The sequence below is a fragment of the Hemitrygon akajei genome, chromosome 18 (genome assembly GCF_048418815.1).
Source record: "Hemitrygon akajei chromosome 18, sHemAka1.3, whole genome shotgun sequence".
Taxonomy (NCBI): domain Eukaryota; kingdom Metazoa; phylum Chordata; class Chondrichthyes; order Myliobatiformes; family Dasyatidae; genus Hemitrygon; species Hemitrygon akajei.
In genome coordinates this window covers 9,057,168-9,084,742 of record NC_133141.1, presented here as the reverse complement: position 1 = coordinate 9,084,742, position 27,575 = coordinate 9,057,168, and the positions used below count along the sequence as shown (strand labels likewise).

The window sequence follows — 27,575 nt, the reverse complement described above, 5'->3', positions numbered from 1 at the left end:
TTCAGACTCGTTAGTTCTAACAGTTAAACAACAACCAAAGCATGCAAAAGCATTGATTATTCAATCTTAGCAAAGTGAACCTAATAAGCACTTACAATAGCTCAATAAATGAAAGGTTAGAATCTGATAATAAAGAAATACAGTACTGTTCAAAAGTCTGAGGCACATATATATAGTTACACTGCCTAAGACTTGTACAGCACTGTAGCAATTTTATTTACAGTACTGCACTTTGCTGCCACTGCAAAAATAATTCATGACATATGTGAGTGATGATAAATCTGATTCTGATATGGGTCCCTATTGTGGATTGACAGTGGGAGGGGGCAGGGAAAGGGGAATCACTGTATCAAAATTTGCCTACTATTATACTTCATAAAGGTCAATGCTCCATTAGCTTTCCTAATCATTTCCTGTATCTGCATAACATTCAGTATTTCACAGTCCTTTAAAGTCTCACTGTAGCGGTGTGCTACATGCAGCGCTAAAATAACGACACGGAGTCGGTAAACTGCAGTTAAAGAAGATTTTATTCGAACTTCACAGCCTCGCTTTAAAGCCTCCCTGATTCCGCCCTCCCCGGGCGCGGATGCTGTAGGAGGCACATACTCACAATCCCGTGCGGGCTTTTCCCTTTTTTGGTGAAGCAGACCTGGCGCCCTTTTGGGACTGGCCTTTGTGCTGGCTCGCTGGCTATTTGTGAGCCGGTTCAAGTGCGCTAGGAAGTGGGTAGCCACATCACTTCACTTAAACGAGTTGTTTTTTTTTCATTCTTCCTTCTAAAGAGGATATCCCTCTGTTTTTCACAAATTATATTCTCTCTGCTAATTTTCTGCCCATTTACTTAACTTACCTATATTCTTTTGCAAACTCTTTATGTCCTCCATAAAAAGTGATCTCTCACCTACTTTTGCATCATCAGCAATTTTGGCTACAGTACCATCAAATCCCTTTGTCACCCAAGACACCAAAATATCTTGATGCATTTGGTTCCTCAGACTTCCAAATGCTCTGATGCACTGAAGGACTGGCAAATCACATCATCAATGTCAGTCTTTGTGAAAAGGTACTGACTTATTTAACTGCCTAGCTTATAACCAAAATACAACCTGAAAAAAGAGCAACATATCTGAATTTTGAACCTGGACTTGAGATCAGAGCTGCTACAAAACACACAAATTACAGACACATGCTAATTTATCCAAGTCTATTTGTATGATGGAACAATGAAGCATGTTGGAGGTTTCATTAAGACTGTGGATCAAAATGGACCCAATTCAAAATTTGTGGTATCACAACTATTCACATTCTGAATAAATAAGTACACATTTCCACTGTGAAACCTTGCAAAATAATGATTAGTACCTGTATTTTTTTAAAAAACATAACTTGTTTGGATTGTTAACTGCTTTTGAAGTAAGAAAATGAAATACACATAGCAAACATCATGGACATGAGTTTTCTGAGCTCAAACATCTTCAGCTGCTTCAGTGAATGTCCTTCCATGATAATGTCAAAAGTAAGATGACTGCACAATGTTCAATTCTACTCTCAACTTCTTATCAAATAACACACTCTATGCCTGCATAAACAAGAAATAGACCATATTCAGCAATAGGTTGATAATGCTGAGCAATGATCAGTTACAATAAGAATGTCCAGCAAACTACTGTTAACTTTCAAAGGCAACACCCACTCTAGGTGCATCAGCACTGAATCCTAAGGGATCATCATTACTTAAAATCTCATCTGCATTAGCCACATGAAAACTGTTGCTACAAAAGCAATTGGGTTTCCTGTAGCAATGACTCCTAACTGCCCAAGATCTTTACAATATCTGCAAGACAAAAGTGAAGAGTATTCTATCCACTTGCATGGATGAATGTAGCTCCAGCAATTCACAAAAGTCAACACCATCAAGGACAAAGAAACCTATCTGATTGGTGTATCATCAACAACCTATACCAGGGGTGACAAACCTTCTTCATACTAGTGCCTAAACTAGCAATAATCTAAAAAATTCTCTCCGTGCCATGGTAATTTTGAGCAGAGATTTTATCACTGATTAATGAATTACTGACAATATTTATGGACTTTTAAGGGAAAAAGATGAGTCCTATTACTTGCGTATGTGTACTCATTGTTTTACTATTAATAAAAGTGTAACTGAGACAGACTGAAATAAATGAATATTGTAGAAAACCTGTTCATAAATTATTCAATTTGATATTTTAAAAAGACAAATAAAAAATAACATTATTTCTAAATAGTATTGTTATTGTACATCATACATGTAAGAAATGTGAACATGAAAATATAAGATTTAATGCTTATTCACAAAAGATCAAGGAATAAAAATAAACATACTTTAATCTCAGTGAGACTTTTATTGCTACATTAACGATGACAAATATTTTATATCCACTTTGTAAATGGTTGTTTTGAGAGCTATGCACATAGCAGTAGTTCCATCAGTAAGTCTACTCTTATAATTAGACTTGATCAAGTTTATCACTGAAAACAATGATTTATATAAATATGTCGATGAAAATACTGTTAACAGTGAAAGGTTTTTCAGTCTGTTAAAAGTTTCAGGAATAGTAATCTAGAGTTTCAGAAACTCATTGTTAGTAGCTTCATGCTTTGATCCAGTCACTAACTGATCTCTTTTAATATTTTCTAGTTCAGTTCATGTCGGCAAATTGAACTGCTTTGTAAATCAATCAATAGCGTTTCAAAATTATCCAAGTTAATTCAATGCAACATTTCCAAATTCAGTTTGTGCAATATTTCAGTCTGCATACTTGATAGATTTTATTTCTGAAAATGACATGGACTTAGTGAATCTTAAAAAAATTGTTCAGTAGTTTGACAAATGCTACTCAAAAATTGCACTGAAGGTGCTGAATGACTATCCATTCAGGGATTTAAATATCTGTCATATGTTTCTTTAGGATTTGCAAAGTGCCATTTTTGGTATCTCTGTTAAATACTTCCAGTTTGAGTTCAAAAGCTTTTATATTATCAAACATAAGATTAAATGTATGCCAAATTCCTGCAACTTGGTATTCAAGACATTTAACTGTGACAAGAAATCTGCGGAAGATATCAGTCTAAGAATAAGACCATTAAACCACAAGACATGGGAGCAGAATAGACAATAGGCAATAGACAGTAGGTGCAGGAGTAGGCCATTCACTGTGATCATGGCTGATCATACCAATCAGTACCCTGTTCCTGCCCTCTCCCCATATCCCCATAGAATTAAGCCATTTGGCCCAGCGAGTCTGCTCCGCCATTTCAACATGGCAGATCCATTTTCCCCTCGCAGTCCCAGTGTCCTGCCTTCACCCCCTATCTCTTCATGCCCTCAAAAATCTATCAATCTCTGCCTTAAATATACCCAATGACTTGGCCTCCATAGCCACCTGTGGCAGCAAATACCTCCTCATCTCTGTTCTAAATGGACACCCCTCAATTCTGAAGCTGTGTCCAGTCTTAAAACTCCCCCGATATAGGAAACATCCTCTCCACATCAACTCTATCAAGGCCTTTCAACATTCGATCATTCAATAAGTTTCAATGAAATCCATCCTACCCCCGCCCTAATTCTTCTGAATTCCAGTGCGTACAGACCCAGAGCCATCAATCTGTCCTAATATCCCAACCCTTTCAATCCTGGAATCATTCTCATGAACCTCCTCTGAATCCTCTCAAATATCAGCACATCCTTTCTAAGATAAGGGGCCCAAAACTGCTCACAATGCTCCAAGTGAGGCCTCACCCGTGCCTTATAAAGCCTCAGCATTACATTCTTGCTTTAACATTCTAGTCCTCTCAAAATGAATGTTAACATTGCATTTATTTTTTTTGCATTGCATTTTTTTCCTTGGTAGTAGGCATTATTATCTTTCGTTCTTATTTTCATGTACAGTTTTGGGGGTCTGAATGTTCTGATTTATATTTCCTACATTTTGCTGTGGTTGGTCTGGAGTTTTCTTTCTTTGCGGGGGGGGGGTAGGTACTAACTTTACACGACTTTAGTTTGGGTGCTTTTTTATCATTATTTTGAATCATATTATCATTGTATGTTTATCTTGCACTGTATTAATCTCTTATTTTGGTCTTGGTTTTTTTGTTGTTGTATTGTTGTAGAAATACATTTAAAAATCAATTTAAAAATTGCATTTGTCTTCCTCACCACAGACTCAACCTGTAAATTAACCTTTTTGGAATCCTGCACAAGGACTCCCAAGTCCCTTTGTACCTCAGGTTTTTAAATATCACTCCATTTAGAAAATAGACAACATTTTTATTCCTTCTACCAAAGTGCATGAACATACGCTTCCCAACACTATATTCCATCTTCCACTTCTTTGCCCCTTCTCCTAATCTGCATAATCCTTCTGCAAACTCCGTATTTCCTCAAAACTACCTGTCCCTCCACCTATCTTTATATCGTATGCAAACTTTGCAATAAAGCCATTAATTCTATCATCCAAATCATTGACATATAAAGTATAAAGAATCGGTCCCAACAAAATTATCAGCAGCCTACCAGAAAAGTCTCCCTTTATTCTCATTCTTTACCTCTTGCACCGAGGCACTGATACCATGGGCTCGTAGCTTGTTAAGCAGCCTCATGTGTGGCACCTTGTCAAAAGCCTTCTGAAAATCCAAGTGCACAACATCAACCGATTCTCCTTTGTCTATCCTGCTTGTTATTATCTTCAAAGAACTCCAACAGATTTTTCAGGCAAGATTTTCCCTTGAGGAAATCATGCTGACCACGGCCTACTTTATCATGTGCCTCCTAGTACCCCAAAAACACATCCTTACTGATCAACTCCACCTTCCAAACTAGACTAACTGGCCTATAATTTTCTTTCTTCTGCCTCTCTTCTTTCTTGAAGAGTGCAGTGACATTTACAATTTTTCAGTCATAGAGAAGTACAACACAGAAACAGGCCCTTCAACCCATCTAGTCCATGCCGAAACCATTTAAACTGCCTACTCCTATCGATCAGGATCATAGACTTACATATCCCTACTAACCATCCACCTCTCCAAACTTCTCTTAAACGTTGAAAATGAACTCACATGGACCACTTGTGTTAGCAGCTCATTCCACACTCTCATGACCCTCTGAGTGAAGATTTCCTTCATGTTCCCCATAAACTTCTTCCCTTTCCCCCATAAGCCATAACTTCCAGTAGTAGTCCCACCCAACCTCACTGGAAAAAGCCTGCATGCATTTACCCTATCTGTACCCCTCATAACTTTGTATGCCATTATCAATTATCCTCTTAAACCTTTATGTTCTGAAGAATATATTCCTAACCTATTTAATCTTTTCTTATAACTCAGGTTCCCCAGACCCGGCAAAATCCTTGTAAATTTTCTTTGTACTCTTCAACCTTGTTTACATCTTTCCTAAATATAGGTGACCAAAACTGCACACAATATTCCAAATTAGGCTTCACCAACATCTTGTACAACTTCAACATAACATCCTATTTTCTGTACTCAATAAATTGATTTATGAAGGTCAATGTGCCAAACACTTTCTTTCGACCCTATCTACCTGTAACACCACTTTCAATGAATTATGTATCTGTACTCCTAGACCTCTTTGTCCTACCACACTCCTTAGTGCCCTACCATTCACTACGTAAGACCTACCCTGGTTAGTCCTACCGAAGTGCAAAACCTCACACTTGTCTGTATTAAATTCAATTTGCCATTTTCAGCCCATTTTTCCAGCTAATGCAGATTCCTGTGCAAGCCATGATAGCTTTCCTCACAGTCCACTACACCTGCAATCTTGGGGTCATCCACAAATTTGCTGATCCAGTTAACCACATTATCATCCAGATCGTTGATATAGATGACAAATAACAAAGGACCCAGCACTGATCCCTGCAGCACACCACTAGTCACAGGCCTCCAGTCATAGAGGCAATCTTCTACTACCTCTCTCTGACTTCTCCCAAAAAGCCAATGTCTAATCCAATTTACTACCTCTCTTGAACACCAAGCAACTGAACCTGCTTGACCAACCTCCCATGCGGGACCTTGTCAAATGCCTTACTACAGTCCATATAGACAGCATCCAATGCCTTGCCTTCATCCACTTTCCTGGTAACCTCCTTGAAAAACTCAATAAGATTAGTTAGACATGACCTACCATGCTGACTACCCTTAATCAGTCCATGTCTATCCAAATACTTAGATATCCGGTCCCTTAGAATACCTTCCATAACTTTCCCACAACTGATGTCAGATTCACCAGCCTACAATTTGCTTGTTTATGTTTAGAAACTTTTTTAAACAGCAGAACAACATTGGCTATCCTCCAATCCCCAGTATTTCTCCTGTTGCTAAGCAAGTTTTAAATATTTCTGCTAGGCCCTGGGAATTTCTGTAGGGTCCGAGGGAACATCTTGTCAGGCCCCAAGGAATTTTCCACCCTCATTTACCTCAGGGTAGCAAACATCTGCTCTGTGATCTGTACACACTCCATGAAGTTACATGGAACACAGAAAACCTACAGCACAATACAGGCCCTTTGGCCCACAATGCTGTGCCGAACAGGTACTTACCACTTTGTTGATATCGCTTTGCCTCATTTCTATAGACTCTGTGTCCATCTCTTGAGTAAATACAGATGCAAAGAATTCATTTAAGATCTCTCCCATCTCGTTTGATTCCACACATGGATTACTATTTTGGTCTTCCAGAGGACAAATTTTGTCCCTTACTCTTGCTCTTAATATATCTGCAGAATCCCTTGAGATTCTCCTTCACCTTGACTGCTTGAACAACTTCATGCTTTCTTTTAGCCTTCCTGATTTTTAAAAAGTGTCTCTTGCATTTCTTGTACTCCATAAACACCTCATTTGTTCCTATTTGCCTATACCTGCTATGCACCTTTTTTTCTCTTAACCAGTGACTCAATATCTCCTGAAAACCAAGGTTTCATGCACTTGTTATCTTTACTTTATATTTTGACAGGCACGTATAGGCTTTGTACTCTCAAAATTTTATTTTTGATGGCCTCTCACTTTCCAAGTACACCTTTGCCAGAATACAGTTTGTCCCAATCCAAACTTGCCAGAAACTTGTTCTTTCTCCAATTTAGAAACTCAACCCGTGGACCAGACCTATTTGCATATTTACTTTGAAACTAATGGCAGTGTGGTCATTGAATGCAGTGTTCCCCTACATAAACTTCTGTCACCTGCCCTGTCTCATTCCTGAATAGCAAACCCAGTATTGTATGCTCTCTTGTTGAGACTTCTACGTACTTTGACAAATCCCATCTAGTCCTTTTACAGTATGGGATTCCCAGCCAATATTTGAAAAGTTAAAATCACCTACTATAACGGCCATAAGTTTCTTGCAATAGTCTGCAATCTCTTTACAAATTCATTCCTTTAAATCCCTAGGATTGTTGGGTGGTCAGTAATATAGCCCCATTAATTGTGGTCATACATTTCTTATTTCTCAGTTCCACCCATAACGCCTCACTGGTCGAGTTCTCCAGTCTGTCATGACGGAGCATTGCCGCGACATTGTCCTAGACTAGTAATGCCAATGTAGTAACCCCCTCCTCCTTTAATCCCTCCCACTGTCACACCTAAAACAATCCCTCCGCTGTCACACCTAAAACAATGGAACCCTCGAATACTGAGCTGCCAGTCCTGCCCCTCCAGTAATCAGTTCTCACTCATGGCTACAACATCATAATTCCAGGTGTTGATCCAGGCCCTGAGCTCATCCACCTTTCCTAATATACTTTCTGCATTGAAGTATACACTGCTCAGGACACTAGTCGTACCATGCTTGAGCTTTCGATTCCTAAGTTTGTCTGAGGTCTTACCCACATCAGTCCACAACCTCCCCACGCACTGATCTGGCACTCTGGTTCCCATCCCCCTGCAATTCTAGTTGCCATGCCAAACTAGAATTCACAGTGCATGCCAAAATCTATTGATTCTTGATAGATCATTATTAATGCCTCCACAATCACTTCAGCCATATCTTTCACAACCCTGAGATGTAGTCCATCTGGTCCAGATGATCTATCTACTTTCAGACCTTTCAGTTCCCAAGTACCTTCTTCCTAGCAATGGCAACTTCACTTAGTTCTGCCCCGAAACTCTCAAATTTCCAGCATACTGCTAGTGTCTTCCACAGTGAAGACATGCAAAATACTTATTCAGTTCGCCTGCTATTTCCTTGTTCCTCAATTCTACCTCTCCAGCATCATTCTCAAGTGGTCCAATATCTACTCTCACCTCTTTTTTACTCTTTAAATATCTTAAGAGATTTTTGGTATCCTCTTTAATATTATTGGCTAACTTACCTTTGTATTCCATCTTTTCCCTCTTAACGGCACTTTTAGTTGCCTTCCTGATTGAGAAGTTGCAGAACCTGGCCCTCTGTACCTCCCTATGCAATTGGATCCTCAACTTCCTAACCGAAAGAGGACAATCTGTGTGGATTGGTGATAACATCTCCTCCTCGCTGATGATCAACACTGGCACACCTCAGGGGTGTGTGCTTAGCCCACTGCTCTACTCTCTATCTACACATGACTGTGCGGCTCGGCATAGCTCAAATACCATCTATAGATTTGCTGATGATACAATCATTGTTGGTAGAATCTCAGGTGGTGCACAGGAGCGAGATATGCCAACTAGTGGAGTGGTGTCACAGCAACAACCTGGCACTCAACATCAGTAAGATGAAAGAACTGATTGTGGACTTCAGCAAGGGTAAGATGAAGGAACACATACTAATCTTCATAGAGGGATCAGAAGTGGAGAGAATGAGCAGATTCAAATTCCTGGGTGTCAAGATCTCTGAGGATCTAACATGGTCCCAACATATTGATGTAGTTATAAAGAAGGAAAGATAGCGGCTATACTTCATTAGGAGTTTGAAGAGATTTGGCAGGTTAACAAGTACACTCAAAATTCAGTCCACTGCAAGTCATCCCTACAATCGCCAAGATCCTTTTCCATAGTGAATACTGAAGTATTCATTAAATACCTCTGCTATCTCCTCCGGTTCCATACACACTTTCCCACTGTCACACTTGATTGGTTCTATTCTCTCACGTCTTATCCTCTTGCTCTTCACATATTTGTAGAATGCCTTGGGGTTTTCCTTAATCCTGCTTGCCAAGGGCTTCTCATGGCCCCTTCTGGCTCTCCTAATTTCATTCTTAAGCTCGTTCCTGCTAGCCTTATAATCTTCTAGATTCCTATCATTATCTTGCTTTTTTGAACCTTTCGTAAGCTCTTCTTTTCTTCTTGACTAGATTTTCAACAGCCTTTGTACACCACAGTTCCTGTACCCTACCATCCTTTCCCTGTCTCATCGGAACGTACCAATGTAGAACTCCATGCAAATATCCTCTGAACATTTGCCACATTTCTTCCATACGTTTCCCTGAGAACATCTGTTCCCAATTAATGCTTCCAAGTTCCTGCCTAATAGCCTCATATTTCCCCTTACTCCAATTAAACATTTCCCTAACTTGTCTGTTCCTATCCCTCTCCAATCCTATGGTAAAGGAGATAGAATTGTGATCATGATCTCCAAAATGCTCTCCCACTGAGAGATCTGATACCTGACCAGGTTCATTTCCCAACACCAGATCAAGTACAGCCTCTCCTCTTGTAGGCTGATCTACATATTGTGTCAAGAAACCTTCCTGAACACACCTAACAAACTCCACCCCATCTAAACCCTTCACTCTAAGGAGATGCCAATCAATATTTGGGAAATTAAAATCTCCCACCACAACAATTCTGTTATTATTACTCCTTTCCAGAATCTGTCTCCCTATCTGTTCCTCAATGTCCCTGTTACTATTGGGTGGTCTATAAAAAAAACACCCGGCAGGATTATTGACCCCTTCCTATTCCTAACTTCCTCCCACAGAGACTCAGTAGACAATCCCTCCATGACTTCTTCCTTTTCTGCAGCCGTGACACTATCTCTGATCAACAGTGCCACACCCCCACCTCTTTTGCCTCCCTCCCTGTCTTTTCTGAAACACCTAAAGCCTGGCACTTGAAGTAACCATTCCTGCCCCTGCACAATCCAAGTCTCTGTAATGGCCACAACATCATAGCTCCAAGCGCTGATCCACGCTCTAAGCTCATCTGCTTTATTCATAATACCCCTTGCATTAAAATAGACACATCTCAAACCATCAGTCTGAGCGCGTCCCTTCTCTATCACCTGCCTATCCTTCCTTTCGCACTGTCTCCAAGCTTTCTCTATTTGTGAACCAACCTCCCTTTCCTCCGTCACTTCAGTTTGGTTCCCACCCCACAGCAATTCTAGTTTAAACTCTCCCCAGTAGCCTTAGCAAACCTCCCTGCCAGGATATTGGTCCCCTGGGATTCAAGTGCAACCTGTCCTTTTTGTACAGGTCACACCTGCCCCAAAAGAGGTCCCAATGATCCAGAAATCTGAATCCCTGCCCCCTGCTCCAATCCCTCAGCCACACAATTATCCTCCACCTCATTCTATTCCTATACTCACTGTCACGTGACACAGAAAGTAATCCCGAGATTATTATCTTTGAGGTCCTGCTTCTCAACTTCCTTCCTAACTCCCTGTAATCTGCTTTCAGGACTTCCTCCCTTTTCCTACTTATGTTGTTGGCACCAATATGTACCATGACCTCTGGCTGTTCTCCTTCCCACTTCAAGATTTCGTGGACGCGATCAGAAACATCCCGGACCCTGGCACCTGGGAGACAAACTACCATCCACGTTTCTTTCCTGCATCCACAGAATTGCCGATCTGACCCCCTAACTATGGAGTCCCCTATCACTGCTGCCATCCTCTTCCTTTCCCTACCCTTCTGGGCCACAGGGCCAGACAGTGTGCCAGAGGCACGACCACTGTTGCCTCCCCCAGGTAGGCCGCCTCCCCAACAGTACTCAAGCAGGAATACTTATTGTTAAGGGAGACGGCCACAGGGGTACTCTCTAGTATCTGACTTTTGCCCTTCCCTCTCCTGACTGTTACCCACTTCTCTGTCTCCTGTGGTCCCGGGGTGACTACCTGCCTGTGGCTCCTCTCTATCACCTCCTCACTCTCCCTGACCAGACAGAAGTCATCTAGCTGCATCTCCAGTTCCTTAACACGATCCCTAAAGAACTACAGATCGACACACCTGTTGTAGATGGCCGAGAGTCTCTAGGACCTCCCACAACTGACACCGAACACAGAAAACGGGCCTCACACTTTGTCTGTATTCTAAACAGATAACCCACCTTGCCTCGATCCTTTATCGCCAAAGCCCCATAGAGCCAAAGCCTTCCTACTCTGTCTCCCACTCCTGACGCCCGCTCTGTAAACCTATCTTCTTTTTAAACTCTTCCCACTGTTCTCACTGGCCAAACTCCATGCGCTTGCGCAGTCGTGCTCCGTTCAAACCGCTGAAGAAATCAATGGGGATGGGAGAGGTTCCAGAGGATTGGAGGGTTGCAGATGTTGTTCCCTTATTCAAGAAAGGGAGTAGGGATAGCCCAGGAAATTATAGACCAGTGAGCCTTACTTCAGTGGTTGGTAAGTTGATGGAGAAGATCCTGAGGGGCAGGATTTATGAACATTTGGAGAGACATAATATGATTAGGAATAATCAGCATGGCTTTGTCAAAGGCAGGTCATGTCTTACAAGCCTGATTGAATTTTTTGAGGATGTGACTAAAACATTGAAGAAGGTAGAGCCGTAGATGTAGTGTATATGGATTTTAGCAAGGCATTTGATAAGGTACCCCATGCAAGGCTTATTGAGAAAGCAAAGAGGCATGGAGTCCAAGGGGACATTGCTCTGTGGATCCAGAACTGGCTTGCCCACAGAAGGCAAAGACTGGTTGTAAGCGGGTCGTATTCTGCATGGAGGCCGGTCACCAGTGGTGTGCCTCAGGGATCTGTTTTGGGACCCCTACTCTGTGATTTTTATAAAAGACCTGGATGAAGAAGTGGAGGGATGGGTTAGTAAGTTTGCTGATGACACAAAGGTTGGGGGTGTTGTGGATAGTGTGGAGGGCTGTTAGAGGTTACAACGGGACATTGATAGGATGCAAAACTGGGCTGAGAAGTGACAGATGGAGTTCAACCCAGATAAGTGTGAGATGGTTCATTTTGGTAGGTCAAATATGATGGCAGAATATAGCATTAAAGGTTAGACTCTTGGCAGTGTGGAGGATCAGAGGGATCTTGGGGTCCGAGTCCATAGGACACAAAGCTGCTACGTAGGTTTACTCTGTGGCTAAGAAGGCATACGGTGCATTGTCCTTCATCAACCGTGGGATTGAGTTTAAGAGCCAAGAGGTAATGTTGCAGCTATATAGGACCCTGGTCAGACCCCACTTGGAGTACTGTGCTCAATTCTGGTTGCCTCACTACAGGAAGGATGTGGAAACCATAGAAAGGGTGCAGAAGAGATTTACAAGGATGTTGCCTGGACTGGGGAGCATGCCTTATGAGATTAGGTTGAGTGAATTTGGCCTTTTCTCCTTGCAGCGACGGGAGGATGAGGTGACCTGATAGAGGTGTTCAAGATGATGAGAGGCATTGATCGTGTAGATAATCAGAGGTTTTTTCCCAGGGCTGGAATGGCTAACACGAGAGGGCACAGTTTTAAGGTGCTTGGAAGTAGGTACAGAGGAGATGTCAGGAGTAAGTTTTTTACGCAGAGAGTGGTGAGTGCATGGAATGGGCTGCCGGCGGCGGTGGTGGAGGCGGATACGATAGGGTCTTTTAAGAGACTCCTGGATGGCTACATGGAACTGAGAAAAATAGCGAGCTATGGGTAAAGCCTAGGTAGTTCTAAGGTAGGGACATGTTCGGCACAGCTTTGTGGGCCGAAGGGCCTGTATTGTGCTGTAGGTTTTCTATGTATCAAAAACTTCTGTAGATGTACTGTGGAGAGCATTCTGACAGGCTGTATCACTGTCTGGTATGGGGGCGGGGGGGGAGGAGAGGCTACTGCACAGAACCAGAAGAAGCTGCAGAAAGTTGTAAATCTAGTCAGCTCCACCTTGGGCACTAGCCTACAAAGTACCCAGGACATCTTCAGGGAGCAGTGTCTCAGAAAGGCAGCGTCCATTATTAAGGACCTCCAGCACCCAGGGCATGCCCTTTTCTCACTGTTACCATCAGGTAGGAGATACAGAAGTCTTAAGACACACACTCAGTGATTCAGGAACAGCTTCTTCCCCTCTGCCATCCGATTCCTAAATGGACTTTGACCCCTTGGACACTACCTCACTTTTTTAAAATCTACAGTATTTCTGTTTTTGCACTTTTTTAATCTATTCAATATACATATACTGTAATTGATTTACTTATTTATTATTATTTTTATTTTATTTATTATTATTTTTTCTCTTCTATATTATGTATTGTATTGAACTGCTGCTGCTAAGTTAACAAATTTCACGTCACATGCCGGTGATAATAAACCTGATTCTGAATCTGTTGTTTTTTAAAAGCCTCCCAATCCTCTAACTTCCCACTAAATGTTGTTCTATTATGTCCTCTCTTTGGTTTATATGCTGGTTTTGACTTCTCTTGTCAGCCATGGTTGCATCATCCTGCCTTTAGAACACTTCTTCTTTGGGATGTATCTATTCTGCACCTTCCAAATGGTTCACAGAAATTCCAACCACTGCTACTCTGCTATCATTCCTCCTAGAGTCCCCTTCCAATCAACTTTGGCCAGTTCTTCTCTCATGCCTCTGTAATTCCCTTTTACTCTACTGTAATAGTGATATATCTGACTTTAGCTTCTCCCTCTTAAATTGCAAGGTGAATTCTATCATATCATGATCACTGTCCTTAAGGGTTCCTTTATCTTCAGCTCTCTGATCAATTGTGGTTCTTTGCACAACACCCAGTCCAGAACAGTTGATCCCCTGGTGGGCTCAACCAAAGCTGCTCTAAAAAGCCATCTTGTGGGCATTCTCTAAATTCCCTTATTGGAATCCCGCACCAATCTGATATTCCCAATTTACCTACATATTGAAATACCCCATGACTGCCGTAACATTGTCCTTTTGACATGCATTTTCTATCTCCAGCTGTAATTTGTAGCCCACATCTTTGCTACTGTTTAGAGGCCTGTATAAAACTCCCATCAGGGTCTTTTTATACTTGCAATTCCTTAGCTTTACTCACAATGATTCAACACGATGATTTGATTTCATTTCTTACTAACAGAGCCACATCACCCCCTCTGCCTACCTGTCTGTCCTTTTGATACAATAGCTTGGACCTTAAGCTCCCAACTATAATCTTCTTTAAGCCATGGTTCAGTGATGCCTACAACATCATACATACCTGCCAAGCTGTAACTGTGCTACAAGTTCACCTATCTTATTCTGCCTACTGTGTGCATTCAAATGTAACACCTTCAGTCCCGTATTCATCACCCTTTTGACTTTGTCCCCCTTTTACAGTGCAACTCACCCCATCAACTGCAATTTTGTCTTATCATCAGCCTCAACTTATTGCACGCTGCCTCTGGTTGTAAACCAATTGCTCGTCTTCAGCCCTATTGCTCTGGTTCCTATTACCCTACCAAATTTGTATAAACCCTCCTGAAAAGCTCAAGCAAACCTGCCCACAAGGATCACACAGTAAATGCTGGAGGAACTCAGCAGGCCAGGCAGCATCAATGGAAAAGTGTAAACAGTTGATGTTTCAGGCCAAGGCCCTTCATCAGGACTGGATGAAAGATGAGAAGTCAAAATTAGAAGGTGCGGGGGGGGGGGGGGGAAGGGAGAAAGAAGAACAAGGTAGTAGGCTATATAGATGAAAGTGGGAAAGAGGGAGGCATGAAGTAAAGAACTGGGACATTGATTGGTAAAAGAGATAAAGGCTGGAGAAGGGGGAATCTGATAGGAGAGGGTAGAAGACCATGGACAAAACAAAAAGGTGATGAGCACCAGAGGGAGATGATGGGCAGGTAAGGAGATAAAGTGCGAGAGGGAGACGGGAATGGGAAATGCTGAAGGAGAGGGGGGATAATTACCAGAAGTTTGAGAAATTGATGTTCATGCCATCAGGCTGGAGGCTGCCCATATAGAATATAAGACATTGCTTCTCCAACCTGAGTGTGGCCTCACCGCGGCAGTAGAGGAAGCCATCAATTGATGTGTCGGAATGGTAATAGGAAGTAGAATTGAGATTGGTGGCCACTGGGAGATCCCGCTTTTTCTGGTGGATGGAGTGAAGATACTTGGCAAAGCAGTCTCCCAATCTACGTCAGGTCTTACTGATATACAGGAGGCCACACTGGGAGCACCAGACACAGTATATGACTCCAACAAACTCACAGGTGAAGTGGCGCCTCACCTGGCATGATAGTTTAGGGTCCTGAATGGTAGTGACAGAGGAGGTGTAGGGGCAGGTGTGGCACTTATTCTGCTTGTAAGGGTAAGTACCAGGAGAGGTCAGTGGAGAGGAATGAATGGACAACTGAGTGACGTAGCAATTCCTGCAGAAAGCAGAAACTGGAGGTGAGGGAAAGATATGCTTGGCAATGGGATCCTGTTGGAGATGGAGGAAGTTACAGAGAATTATGTGCTGGACATGGAGGCTCGTGGGGTGGTAGGTGAGGACAAGAAGAACCCTGTCGCTGGTTGGGTGGCGGGGGGATGGGGTGAGTGCAGATGTGCCCAAAACAGAGCCTCTCCTTGCTAGCAGTCTCACAACATGCTGCCTCTGTAAACCAACTACCCCATCCTCAGCTCTAACGTTCCGGATCACATCACCCTGAGAAATTAGTTTAAACCCTCCCAAACATCTCTTGCACACCTGCCCACAAAGATATTGGACCCCCTCGGGTTCAGATGTAACCCATCTCTTTTGTGCAAGTCATACCTTTGAGATCCCAATGATCCAGATATCTGAAACCCTACTCCATGCACCAGTTTTCACACGATATCATATGATTCTTGACAACAAAATTTTCATTTGCAAAGAATAGATGCGTTTCATCACGCAAGGAATCATTTAAGGACAGAACCTCTACCAAGCCAATTGTTGTACATTAGTCCTGTGCTCACGGAATTCACCTCACTGAGTAATTTATGAAATTATTTTTTCTAAAGCACATCCCCAGAAATGAAATTAATTACCATGGTTACAATTTTCATTGCTTCAAGTTCCTTAAGGGCAGCTTTTGCGCACACACGTACTGTACAATGAAAGCCCATCAGTGGATATTCAAAGAATTTTGCAAATAGATTGACAAAAGCTGCTATTTTGCCAATCATGCTGGGTGTACCACCAGTTGCCACAGAAATGCCATGGTAGTGTAGCAGTTAGTGCAACACTATTACGGCTTGGAACATCGAACTTCAATTCTGGTGTCATCTGTAAGGAGTTTGTACATTCTCCCTGTGACTGAGTGGATTCCTCCAAGTGCTCTGGCTTCCTCCCACAGTCCAAAGACATACCAGTTGGTAGGTTAATTGGTCATTGTAAATTGCCCCATGATTAGGCTAGGATTAATTGAGGTTGTGGGTTTGCTAGGGCAGCATGGCTCTAAGGGCTGGAAGACCCTATTCTGCACTCTACAGCTAAGTTAAATAAATAAATAAAATAAAACAAAACTATTTTTGAGAGGTTAACTTGTCACATGCTTTTGCAACTGTTTAGCTGGTGCCAAGCTGGCATGAGACATTTCCTGTGAAAACAGCTCACTGCTCTCTCGCTATAAAAAAAATCACTAACTGCTTCAATTGACAGTAAAGATAATCATTATGTATTTTTTTAATTATGGGTGGAGTTTAAAGAGTGGAGGAGCAGCACTGCATGCAACAACATTTTAGAGTGTGCCATATGTTTGCCAACCCTGACTATGCAATCATTACTTCCGCCAATGGTGCACCGTGGCTGCAGTACATACCTAATGCAATGAAGAGTTTTGCACATGCTATTCCAACAGAACCTCCTAAAGTACAACCTCTATCATAAAGAAGGACAAGTGCAGAGGGTGCTTAGAGATACCACCACCTGCAAGATCACTTCTAAACTGCACACCTAATTTACCAATAATTTGCTAGTCCTTCAACATTGCACTCTTTCAACTCCCCACACAACAGCAATCAGGAAGTACTTTCACCAAAATAACTGAAGCCATCACCACTGTACCAAGAGCAATGATGGATTAATAATAAATACTGGCAAATAAATTAAATATGGCTATTAGTAAATGCACAAATTCTAAAACTTAATTGCCATGCTAAACATGATAAAACTCCTCATGAAGGCATTTAGCCCACCATTAAATTCCGCAGTGTGTATAATTTCAGAAACACAAAATGGCATTTACATATTATGTTGCATTCCTGAGGAAATTAGCATGTTACCTGTTATTTTCTTTACAGGTTGAAGACGGACACTGATAGATTGGTGTGTGAGCAGTGGAGAAGAGGGGAGGGAGCGGGACATTCCTTCCATTATCCGGATATGCTGCATTCCTTCCGAAACTGGCAGGGATGGGACAGCGTAATCTGGTTCAAAAGCAGAGTCGTTCTCTGTACTGGACACACCTTATTTAAAAAAAAAGAAGAATTTAGCCAGAAAATATTTGTAGTATTCTTTCTTAATCTCTGAAACTGATACAGTGGAGCAACAGAAAGGTGACTGACTACAAAAAGTTTAAATGTCACCACTTTCGATTAAGTGCATTTCGCAGTATTTGATTATCTCGATATCTGATTTTTAATAAAAGTGAAAAAGGCTGATAGAAAAAGATAAATGCCTTAAAATTTTTAAATGTCAATTAATAGAAATTTTACATAAGTGTTCAAAGATGTTATTTGAAAAAACCTTCCATTAACACTAATCATTCTCTTAAGCAGTCTTTTGGGGCAAAGGATGGCTTGTACCAACTTCAGTTCTGAGGGTTGTGAGGTGACCACTGAAACCAATGACTTGCGGACTCTGCGGCAGCTGCTGCATGATGGAGCTCAAAGTCCAAAGTAAATCTATTATCAAAGTACATATATGTCACCATATACAACCAGGAGATTAATTTTCTTGTGGGCATACTCAATAAATCCAATTGCCATAATAGAATCAATGAAAGACCACACCAACAGGGCAGACAGCCAGTGTGCATAAGACAACAAACTGTGTAAGTACAAAAAGAAAGAAAAATAAATAATAATAATAAATAAATAAGCAATAAATATCGAGAACATGAGATGATGAGCCCTTGAAAGTGAGTCCATAGGTTGTGGGAACAGTTCAGTGATGGGGCAAGTGAAGTTGAGTCAAGTTATCCCTTTTGGTTCAAGAGCCTGATGTTTGAGGGGTAATAACTGTTCCTGAACCTGGTGGTGTGAACCCTGAGGTTTCCTGTACCACCTACCTGATGGTAGCAGTGAGAAGAGAGCATGACCTGGGTGATAGGGGTCATAGATGATGGATGCTGCTTTCCTGCGACAACACTCTGTGTAGATGTGCTCATTGGTGGGAAGACTTTACCCATGATGGACTGGGCTATATCCACAATGTTTTGTAGGATTTTTCATTCAAGAGTATAGGTGTTTCCATTCCAGGCTGTGATGCAACCAGTCAATATTTTCTCCACCACACATCTATAGAAGTTTGTCAAAGTTTTAGATGTCATCCTGAATCTTTGCATACTTCTAGGGAAGTAGAGGCACTACAGTACTTTCTTCGTAATTGCACTTAGGTGCTGGGCTCAGGGCAGGTCCTCTGAAATGGTAACACTGAGGAATTTAAAGCTGCTGTCCCTCTCCACCTTTGATCCCCCGATGAGGACTGGCTCATGGATCTCTAGTTTCCTCCTTCTGAAGTCAATAATCAGCTCCTTGGTCTGCCTGACGTTGAGTGAGAGGTTGTTGTTGTGGCAGCACTCAGCCTGATTTTCAGTCTCCCTCTTATATGCTGATTTGTCACGTTTGATTTAGCCATCAGCAGTGGCGTCATCAGCAAACTTGAATGTGTCATTGGAGTTGCACTTAGCCACACAGTCATAGGTGTAAAGCAATTAGAGCAGGGGGCTAAGCACAAAGCCCTGTGGTGCACCTGTTCTGAGTGGTTAAATGTGTATTTGAGGAAGGAGTGAGCTCCTTCTGCCCCATTCACTAGGTATCTGCATGTTCCAAAAGACCTCCCAAATATTTCTTCTGCATCTTGAGACATCCCGTCACCATGAAGGACTTGTCACTGGGACAGTGAGCTGTTTACTGCTCACCTGTGCTGTGCTTTACTACATGCATTTGAATTATATATATTTTTAACTTACTTATAGTATAATATTTTGATTTATGTGCTCTGTGTGATATATATTGTGTGGGTGCACTGTGGTTCACAGGAAAAGTTGTTTCGCTTGACTGTATATATGAAGTCAGATGACAATAAGCTTGAACTTGACCCACATGCCAAGAGTCCCAAAGAATCAGTGAGAGGCTTTGAAAATGTCCTCAAATCACTCCCTCCATTCTCCTAATCATAATAATTTGTTATGATGGAGCTCGGAATAGGAATTGGTGTCGGGCACGCCATCAAAGACAGCTAAATGTAATCAGGGTCACAGTGCTGAGGCTGTTGGCCTTCAAATCGACTCTAATGTTAGGTTATCCTGCCAGTGGATTTGAAGAATTTTGCATGACATCACGTCACTGGCAAAAAACCCTCCCGTGATTTTAAGTGAAACAGTAGGAAGTCCTTGAACCTTAAGTATACAGGGATCATGATTGCCCTTTTAAGGTATCATCTCCAAACACATGCTCTGGTCCCTATAAGGCTTTAAGGCTATGTGGTGCACAGGAAGCTGTGGTGCATTTTGTCAAAAGTGTCTGCCTTTACTGACAAGTGGCTTCAGAGATATGAAGTGGGTCGTCTCACAGATTTTTGTTGACAGGAAATGTTGTTGTATAGTGGGAACATTTTAGTAGAGGACACTTAATTTACAAATGTACAGTGTGTGATGAATTGAAGCACAGTCTCTCAATATGCACATAAACAGAATTCACTAATCAGAACCTTTATTTTTTGATGTTGCCATAAAAGTATGTAGAGGAACAGAAAATTCAAGAACATTTGAGAGAGAAAATGTGGTAACTGCTTAAATGGAAATGAAAATACCTCAAAATATCTGAGGATGCCCTTTCAATATAGCTTGACTGCCGAAATAACTGCCAAGTAAACATTGAATATATAGGCTTTGAAGCAATTAAATAAAGTCATTGTCTCTTTCGAGTCCAGGAGTAAACCTTTTTTTAAACCAAGTTTAAAGCAGGTCATGACCCTTACATAGATCCCATTATCAAAAGGAGACAAAAGAGTCATAAAAGTGAAATAGGTCTGTTTGTAATTCCAGGCATAGAAAAGGAAACAAAAGCCGATTACTGGAAGATTGGTACAAAAAATACATACAGCACTTAGGCCATCATCAGGCCTTTGAGGCTACCTGCTGGATTACAAGTTTCTTCTCTAAAATTTGCAAAACCTCCTTCTGCAGCTGTTGGCAGGGTCATCACCAATGACAGCAAAATCTGGGCTAGTGTAACTCACATTCTATGCGGGTTCAATCAGAATCAATGACCTTAAGGGAAGCAGATATGCCTGACATAAGGAAATTTATTGACCAGACACATTCCAATCTCATGTCTAAGTCACAAGGAAAGAAGGCTCAATCAACTGTACAGCTCACAATAAAGGGTATAGCTAAACATGAATGTGAGCTTGTGTTGCCCCGTTATGGTTGATGATCAGACAACCAAAGTATAGGTATAAACCTCGGACTGGCAGGTATGATGTTCCAGACATCACGTAATCATGGCTGAAAGATTACAATTAGGAGCTTAATGTCCAAGGATACACATTGTATCGAAAAGACAGGCAAGTAGGCAGAGGGGGTGGAGCGGCTCTGTTGATAAAAAAAATGAAATCAAATTATTAGAAAGAGGTGACATAGGGTCAGAAGGTGTTGATTTGTTTTGGCTTGAGCTGAGGAACTGCACAGGTAAAAAGACCCTGATGGGAGTTGTATACAGAACCCAAAACAGTAGTAAGGATGTGGTCTTTGAGTTACTATGGGAGATAGAAAATGCATGCCAAAAGGGAAATGTTACAATAGTCATGGGGGACTTCAATCTGCAGGTAGATTGGGAAAATCAAGTTGGTGTTGGATTCCAAGAGGAGGAATTTCTAAAGTGCCTAAGGGATGGCTTTTTAGAGCAGCTCATGGTTGAGCCCACTAGGGAATCAGCTATTCTGGATTGGATGTTGTGCAATGAACCAGAATTGATTAGAGAGCTTAAGGTAAAAGAACCCTTAGTAGGAAGTGATCATAAAATGATCAAATTCACTCTGAAATTTGAAAAGAAGCTAAAGTTAGATGTATCAGTATTACAGTGAAGTACAGGGAATTACTGAGGCATGAGAGAGAAGGTGGCCAGAAATGATTGGAAAAGAACACTAGCAGGGATGATAGCAGAGCAGCAATGGCTGGAATTTCTGGAAGCAATTTACAAGGCTCAAGATACATGCATCCCAAAGAGGAAGAAGTATTCTAAAGGAAAGATGACACGACTGTGGCTAACAAGATAAGTCAAAGCCAACATAAAAGCCAAAGAGAGGTCATATAATACAGCAAAGACCATTGGGAAATTAGAGGATTGGCAAACTTTAAAAACCAAAAGAAGACAATTAAAAAAGTAAAGATCAAATATGAAAGTAAGCTAGCCAATAATATTAAAGAGGATACCAAAAGTTTCTTCAGATACTTAAGTGCAAAAGCGAGGCGAGAGTGAATACTGGACCACTGGAAAACAATGCTGGAAAGGTATCAATGGGGGACAATGAAATGGTGGATCAACTGAGTAAGTATTTTGTGTCAGTCTTCACTGTGGAAGACACTAGCAGTATGATAAAAGTTCCAAGTGTCAAGGGGCACGAAGTGTGTAAAGTTACCCTAACAAGAGAGAAGGTTCTTGGGAAACTGAAGGGTCTGAAGGTAGATAAGTCACCTGGACAAGATGGTGTACACTCCAGAGTTGCTGAAAGAGGTGGCTGAAGAGATCGTGGAGACATTAGAAATGATCTATCAAGAATCACTAGATTCTGGAATGGTTCCAGAAGATTGGAAAATTGCAAATGTCACTCCACTTGTCAAGAAGGGAGAGAGGCAGAAGAAAGGAAACTATAGGCCGGTTAGTCTGACCTCAGTGGTTGGGAAGCTGTTGGAGTTGAGTATTAAGGATGAGGTCTCACAGTACTTGGAGGCACGTGATAAAATAGGCTGTGGTTAGCATGGTTTCCTCAAGGGTAAACCTTGCCTGACAAATCTGTTGGAATTCTTTGAGGAATTAACAAGCAGGATACACAAAGGAGAATTGGTTGATGTTGTGTTCTTAGATTTTCAGAAGGCCTTTGACAAGGTGCCACACATGAGGCTTCTTAACAAGCTAAGAGCGCATGGTATCACAGGAAAGATTCTAGCAATGGATAAAGCAATGACTGATTGACAGGAGGCAAAGAGGAGGAATTAAGGTAGCCTTTTCTGACTGGCTGCCGGTCACTAGTGGTGTTCCACAGGGGTCTTTGATGGCCGATTCTTTTTAAGTTGTATGCCAATGCTTTGGATGACGGAATTGATGGCTTTCTTGCAAAGTTTGCAGATAATATGAAGACAGGTGGAGGGACAGGTAGTTTTGAGGAAGCAGAGCAGCTACAAAAGGACTTCGGCAGATTAGAAGAATGGGCAAGGAAATGGCAGATGGAATACAGTGTCGGGAAGTATAGTCATGCACTTTGGTAGAAGAAATTAAAGGGTCGACTATTTTCTAACTGGAGAGAAAATACAAACCTCTGAGATGCAAAATTAATTTACAGGTTGAGTCTATGGTGAGAAAGGCAAATACAATTTTAGCATTTATATCAAGAGGACTAGAATATAAAAGCAAGGATGTAATGTTGAGACTTTATAAAGCACTGGTGAGGCCTCACTTGGAGTATTGTGAGCAGGTTTAGACCCCATATCTTAGAAAGGATGTGCTGAAACTGTAGAGGGTTCAATGGAGGTTCATGAAAATGATTCCGGGATTGAATGGCTTGTCATATGAAGACCATCTGATGGCTCTGGGCCTGTATTCAGTAGAATTCAGAAGAATGAGGGGTGACCTCATTGAAACCTATGGAATGGTGAAAGGTCTTGATAGAGTGGATGTGGAGAGGATGTTTCCTATGGTGAGGGAGTCCAAGACCAGAGACACAGCCTCAGAATAGAGGGATGTCCATTTAGAACAGAGATGAGGAGGAATTTATTTAGCCAGAGAGTGGTGCATCTGTGGAATTCTTTGCCACAGACAGCTGAGGAGGTCAAGTCATTGGGTATATTTAATGCAGAAATTGATGGATTCTTGATTGATTCGGGCATAAAGGGATACGGGGAGAAGGCAGGGGATTGGAGCTGAGAGGAAAATTGGATCAGCCATGATGAAATGGCAGAGAAGACTTGACGGGCCAAATGGCATAATTCCGCTCCTATACCTTATAGTCTTATTTATCAAATCATCTTGAATCAAGAAATCTTCAGGGCAGCTTTATTAGTATGGCAACACTTCTGCTAAAACCATTCAAACTGGGAACCAATTGATGCACTGTAAAACTAAATAGCACCATTAGTGTAGGTGGTTTTTGAGAAGTCACGATCCCCAGTACTCTTAAGAGTTCAATGTCAGTTTCTCTGCTCAGTACCATTTGAATTTTAATCAGGTATGGGTTTGAAGTACTAGTTTTCCATCTCTCTCTGCCTACCTGATCTTGGGAAAATTTACAACATAAATATTGGTATGCTCTATTCCATAATTACCTAGTTTAAAAACAAAAAAATCAGTTGCATTTAGAGGGAATGGAAGTGTACATAATGCTTGATTTGTGTACGTCCCATGTAACCATCAGTGTTATCCTGAAAACAAATGCAGACATTCTGCAATATGTTTCCAAAGTTCTTACACATAAATTAGGACATATGATATGACAGTATGAAGTTTCAAAGTGTGCCTAAAAACATGTCCACAAGCAGCAGTTTTGTGTTTTCCTTAAAAGAGATCCTTAAAGTACAAGGAAGATGGATTGCATCCAGACTTGAGGGGAGTCAAAATCTTTGAGGGAGATTTGCTAGAGCAACTCAGGAAGGTTTAACTAGTAAGGCCACAGGTTGAGACGCAGAATAATGCAGCTATAATGGGGGTGCTAATTCGTATGTAAAAACTAGAACAGATAAATCCAGGGGAAAGTGCAAAAACAGCAGGGAGAGCATGAGAAGGATTGCCTCAAGCTTGACTGCATTGACTTTAATATAAGGAGCACATGGGATTATGATCTTCTTGTAACCACGACAACAATGATTGAAAAGCTGGGTGGTGGGAGAGGTGATATGTTCTGGGATATAGGCGGCCATAAGACAAGCAGCAGAATTAGGCCATCTGGCACACTGAGTCTGCTCTGCCATTATGGTAAACTATGTACCCCTGCCTGGACACGCCTCTCTGCTGACTGCTCCTGTGGCTCCTCCCACAGACCCCTGTATAAAGGCGATTGGGGCACTGCTCCTCCCTCAGTTTCCGAGATGTCGTGCTCCGTTTTTGCTGCTAATAAAAGCCTATCATTCACTTCCAGTCTCCTTGAGTTATTGATAGTGCATCAGCCATTCAATCATGGCTGATCCTTTTTCCTCCTCAACCCCAGTTCCCAGACTTTCCCCTGTAACCTTTAATGCCATGTCCAATCAAGAACTTATCAATTTCTGCCTTAAATGCACCCAATGACTTGGCCTCCAGAGCTGCACGTGGCAACAAATTCCACAAATTCACCACCCTTCAGCGAAAGAAATTTCTCCGCATCTCTGTTTTGAAAGGGTGCCCCTCTATCCTGAGGCTGTGCCCTCTTGTCCCAGACTCTCCCACCATGGAAAACATCCTTTCCACATCTACTCTGTCTAGACTTTTCAACATTCAAAAGGTTTCAATGAGATCCCCCCCCCATCCTTCTGAATTCCAGCGAGTACAGATCTAGAGCCATCAAATGTTCCTCATATGAAAACTCTTTCATTCCTGGAATCCTCCTTGTGAACCCCCTCCGGACCCTCTCCAAGGCCAGCACATCTTTTCTAAAATGAGGGGCCCAAAACTGTTCACAATACTCAAGGTGAGGCATCGCCAGTGCCTTATAAAGCCTCAGCCTCACATCCCAGCTATTGGATTCTGGACTTCTTGAAATGAATGTTAACATGGCGTTTGCCTTCCTCACCACTGACTCAACCTGCAATTTCACCTTCAGAGCGTTCTGCACAAGGACTCCCAAGTCCCTTTTGCATCTCACATTCCTGGATTTTCTCCCCATTTAGAAAATAGTCCGCACATTCATTTCTACTACCAAAGTGCATGGCCATGCATTTTTCAACAATGTATTTCATTTATCACTCTCTTGCCCATTCTACTAATCTGTCTAAGTCCTTCTGCATCCTACCTATTTCTTCAACACTACCTGCCCCTGCACCAATCTTCGTATCATCTGCAAACTTGGCAACAAAGCCATCTATCCCATCATCTAAATCATTTATATGCAGCATAAAAAGAACTGGTCCCAACACCGACCTCTGCAGAAGGAACACCACTAGTCACTGGCAGCCAACCAGAAAAGGATCCTTTTATTCCCACTCACTGCCTCCTACAAATCAACCAGTGCTCTAACCATGTTAGTAACTTCCCTGTAATACCATGGGCTCTTAACTTGGTAAGCAGCCTCATCTGTGGCACCTTGTCAAAGGCTTTCTGAAAGTCCAAATATACAAAAACCGCTGCTGCCTTCCTCCCTTCTTAAAGATTCAAGCATGCCGGTGGGGAGGCTGCAGGTAGTGCAAAAAAGGAGGCTGTGTTCTACGACTAATCAGGGAGAACATTATGATCGCACTTGGGGAGGATATTCGGAAATAAACAGCCAATGAGGCTATATGGCTAGAATCTACAGCTGAGAAACAGGGTATCACCTTGTTATCAGGACTATTCTATAACCGTTCCATTAGTCAGCAGCAGTTATACGAATAGATATTCAGATGTAAGGGTGTAAAGGCAGGAGCGTTTTAGTAGAGGGGCATTTTAATATTCCCAATATTGATAAGGATTGCCTTGATGTAAGGAGCTTAGATGAGATAGAGTTTGAAAGTGCATCCAAGAGAGAATTTTGATGTAGCATATAGAGAATCCTACAAGGGCAAGTGTCCCCATCTTGGGGGTCCACAGATAATGCTAGGGTCGGGAACCTCTGTACTAGGGAGACGGTTCTGCTTTCCTCAGAGGAGCCGTTAGTTTGAGTCACTGTCCTCTAAGGGCCGCTGGTTCTAGTCATTGCCCTCAAAGGGGCCGCTAGGTCCCAATACTCTTGGAGATGTTATTGAAATTCTGAGATTTAAGGATTGGACTATAGTACAAACTAACTGTCGCTTATATTGGCCTCTTTCAGCTCTGTGTTTTTTGTGTGTTCGTGCCCATTCTTTTTTGTTGCAGATTGGCAGGCTGGGGGTTTGAGTGAACTGTTAGGTTTTGTGCTAGGAAGGGGTTGGGGGTGCTTTGGGTTTGCAAGTTTTTGTTTCTTTTTCTTTTTGTGCGGGGGGGATTAATGTCTTTCTTTAAACTACTTCTATAGTTTTCTGTATTCTATGGCTATCTGGAGAAGACATAAATTTCTGTTTTGTATTCTGCATACATATTTGATAATAAAATTAACCTTTGATCTCATCTGAGGGAATGAGAATGGGTAAGTGATAGAAGTGTCTGTGGAGGAACCTTGGGAATAGATGGGTAAGTTTCAATGTTGCAATGGAAAAAGTCAAGCTTTGTTCTCAAGTATGGACCCTGAACTAGGGTAAGGCAGATGTCAGTAGTATAAAACAGGACCTGATCAATGTAGACTGGGAGCAGCTGTCAGAGGGGAAAATCAATAGAGGATAAATGGGAGGCAATTAAAGGCGAGATAATAAGAGGTCAGAGTCAACCTGTCCCTGTAAGGAGATGAGGCAAAGATGGTAAGATTGGTTAACTAAGGACACTTTAGATTTGATCAGGGAAGTATATCAAGTACAGAAAATTTGTCCTTTGAGGATTATTAGGGATATAGGAGAGAAGAAAAAATTTAGGAGGGCAAAAATGGTTCAAGAATTATTTCTAGAAGAAATAAAGAGAACTCTAAAACCTTTTATACTGGAGAGCTCGTCTACTGATGCTATATGGGTGGAACTTAGGAATAAGAAAGGGATGACCACGTTAATGGGGTCATGTTATAGAGCACCCAATAGTCAACGGGATTGAGAGGAGCAAAGTTGTAGAGACTGCAGACTGTTGCAAGAAACATTATATTGTGATAGTAGGTGATTTTAACTTTCAATACATAGATTAGGACTCCCATACTGAAAAATGGCTGGATGGGATAGAGTTTGTCAAATGTGTTCTGGAAAGTTTCCCTAATCAGTACATACTGTAGAAATCCCAGCT

At 41.7% G+C, this 27,575-nt stretch overlaps 1 protein-coding gene across 7 annotated transcripts in view; it reads right to left on the bottom strand.

Moving 5' to 3' along the window:
• The window catches only part of LOC140741057 (protein TANC2-like), a 712,173-nt gene that overhangs the window by 373,466 nt on the left and 311,132 nt on the right, over positions 1 to 27,575 (bottom strand). For all 7 annotated transcript variants that reach the window (XM_073070734.1, XM_073070733.1, XM_073070735.1 and 4 more), the window contains one exon: positions 17,415 to 17,597. In XM_073070734.1, the coding sequence (XP_072926835.1) occupies positions 17,415 to 17,597 (183 nt within the window). The remainder of the gene's footprint in view (positions 1 to 17,414; positions 17,598 to 27,575) is intronic.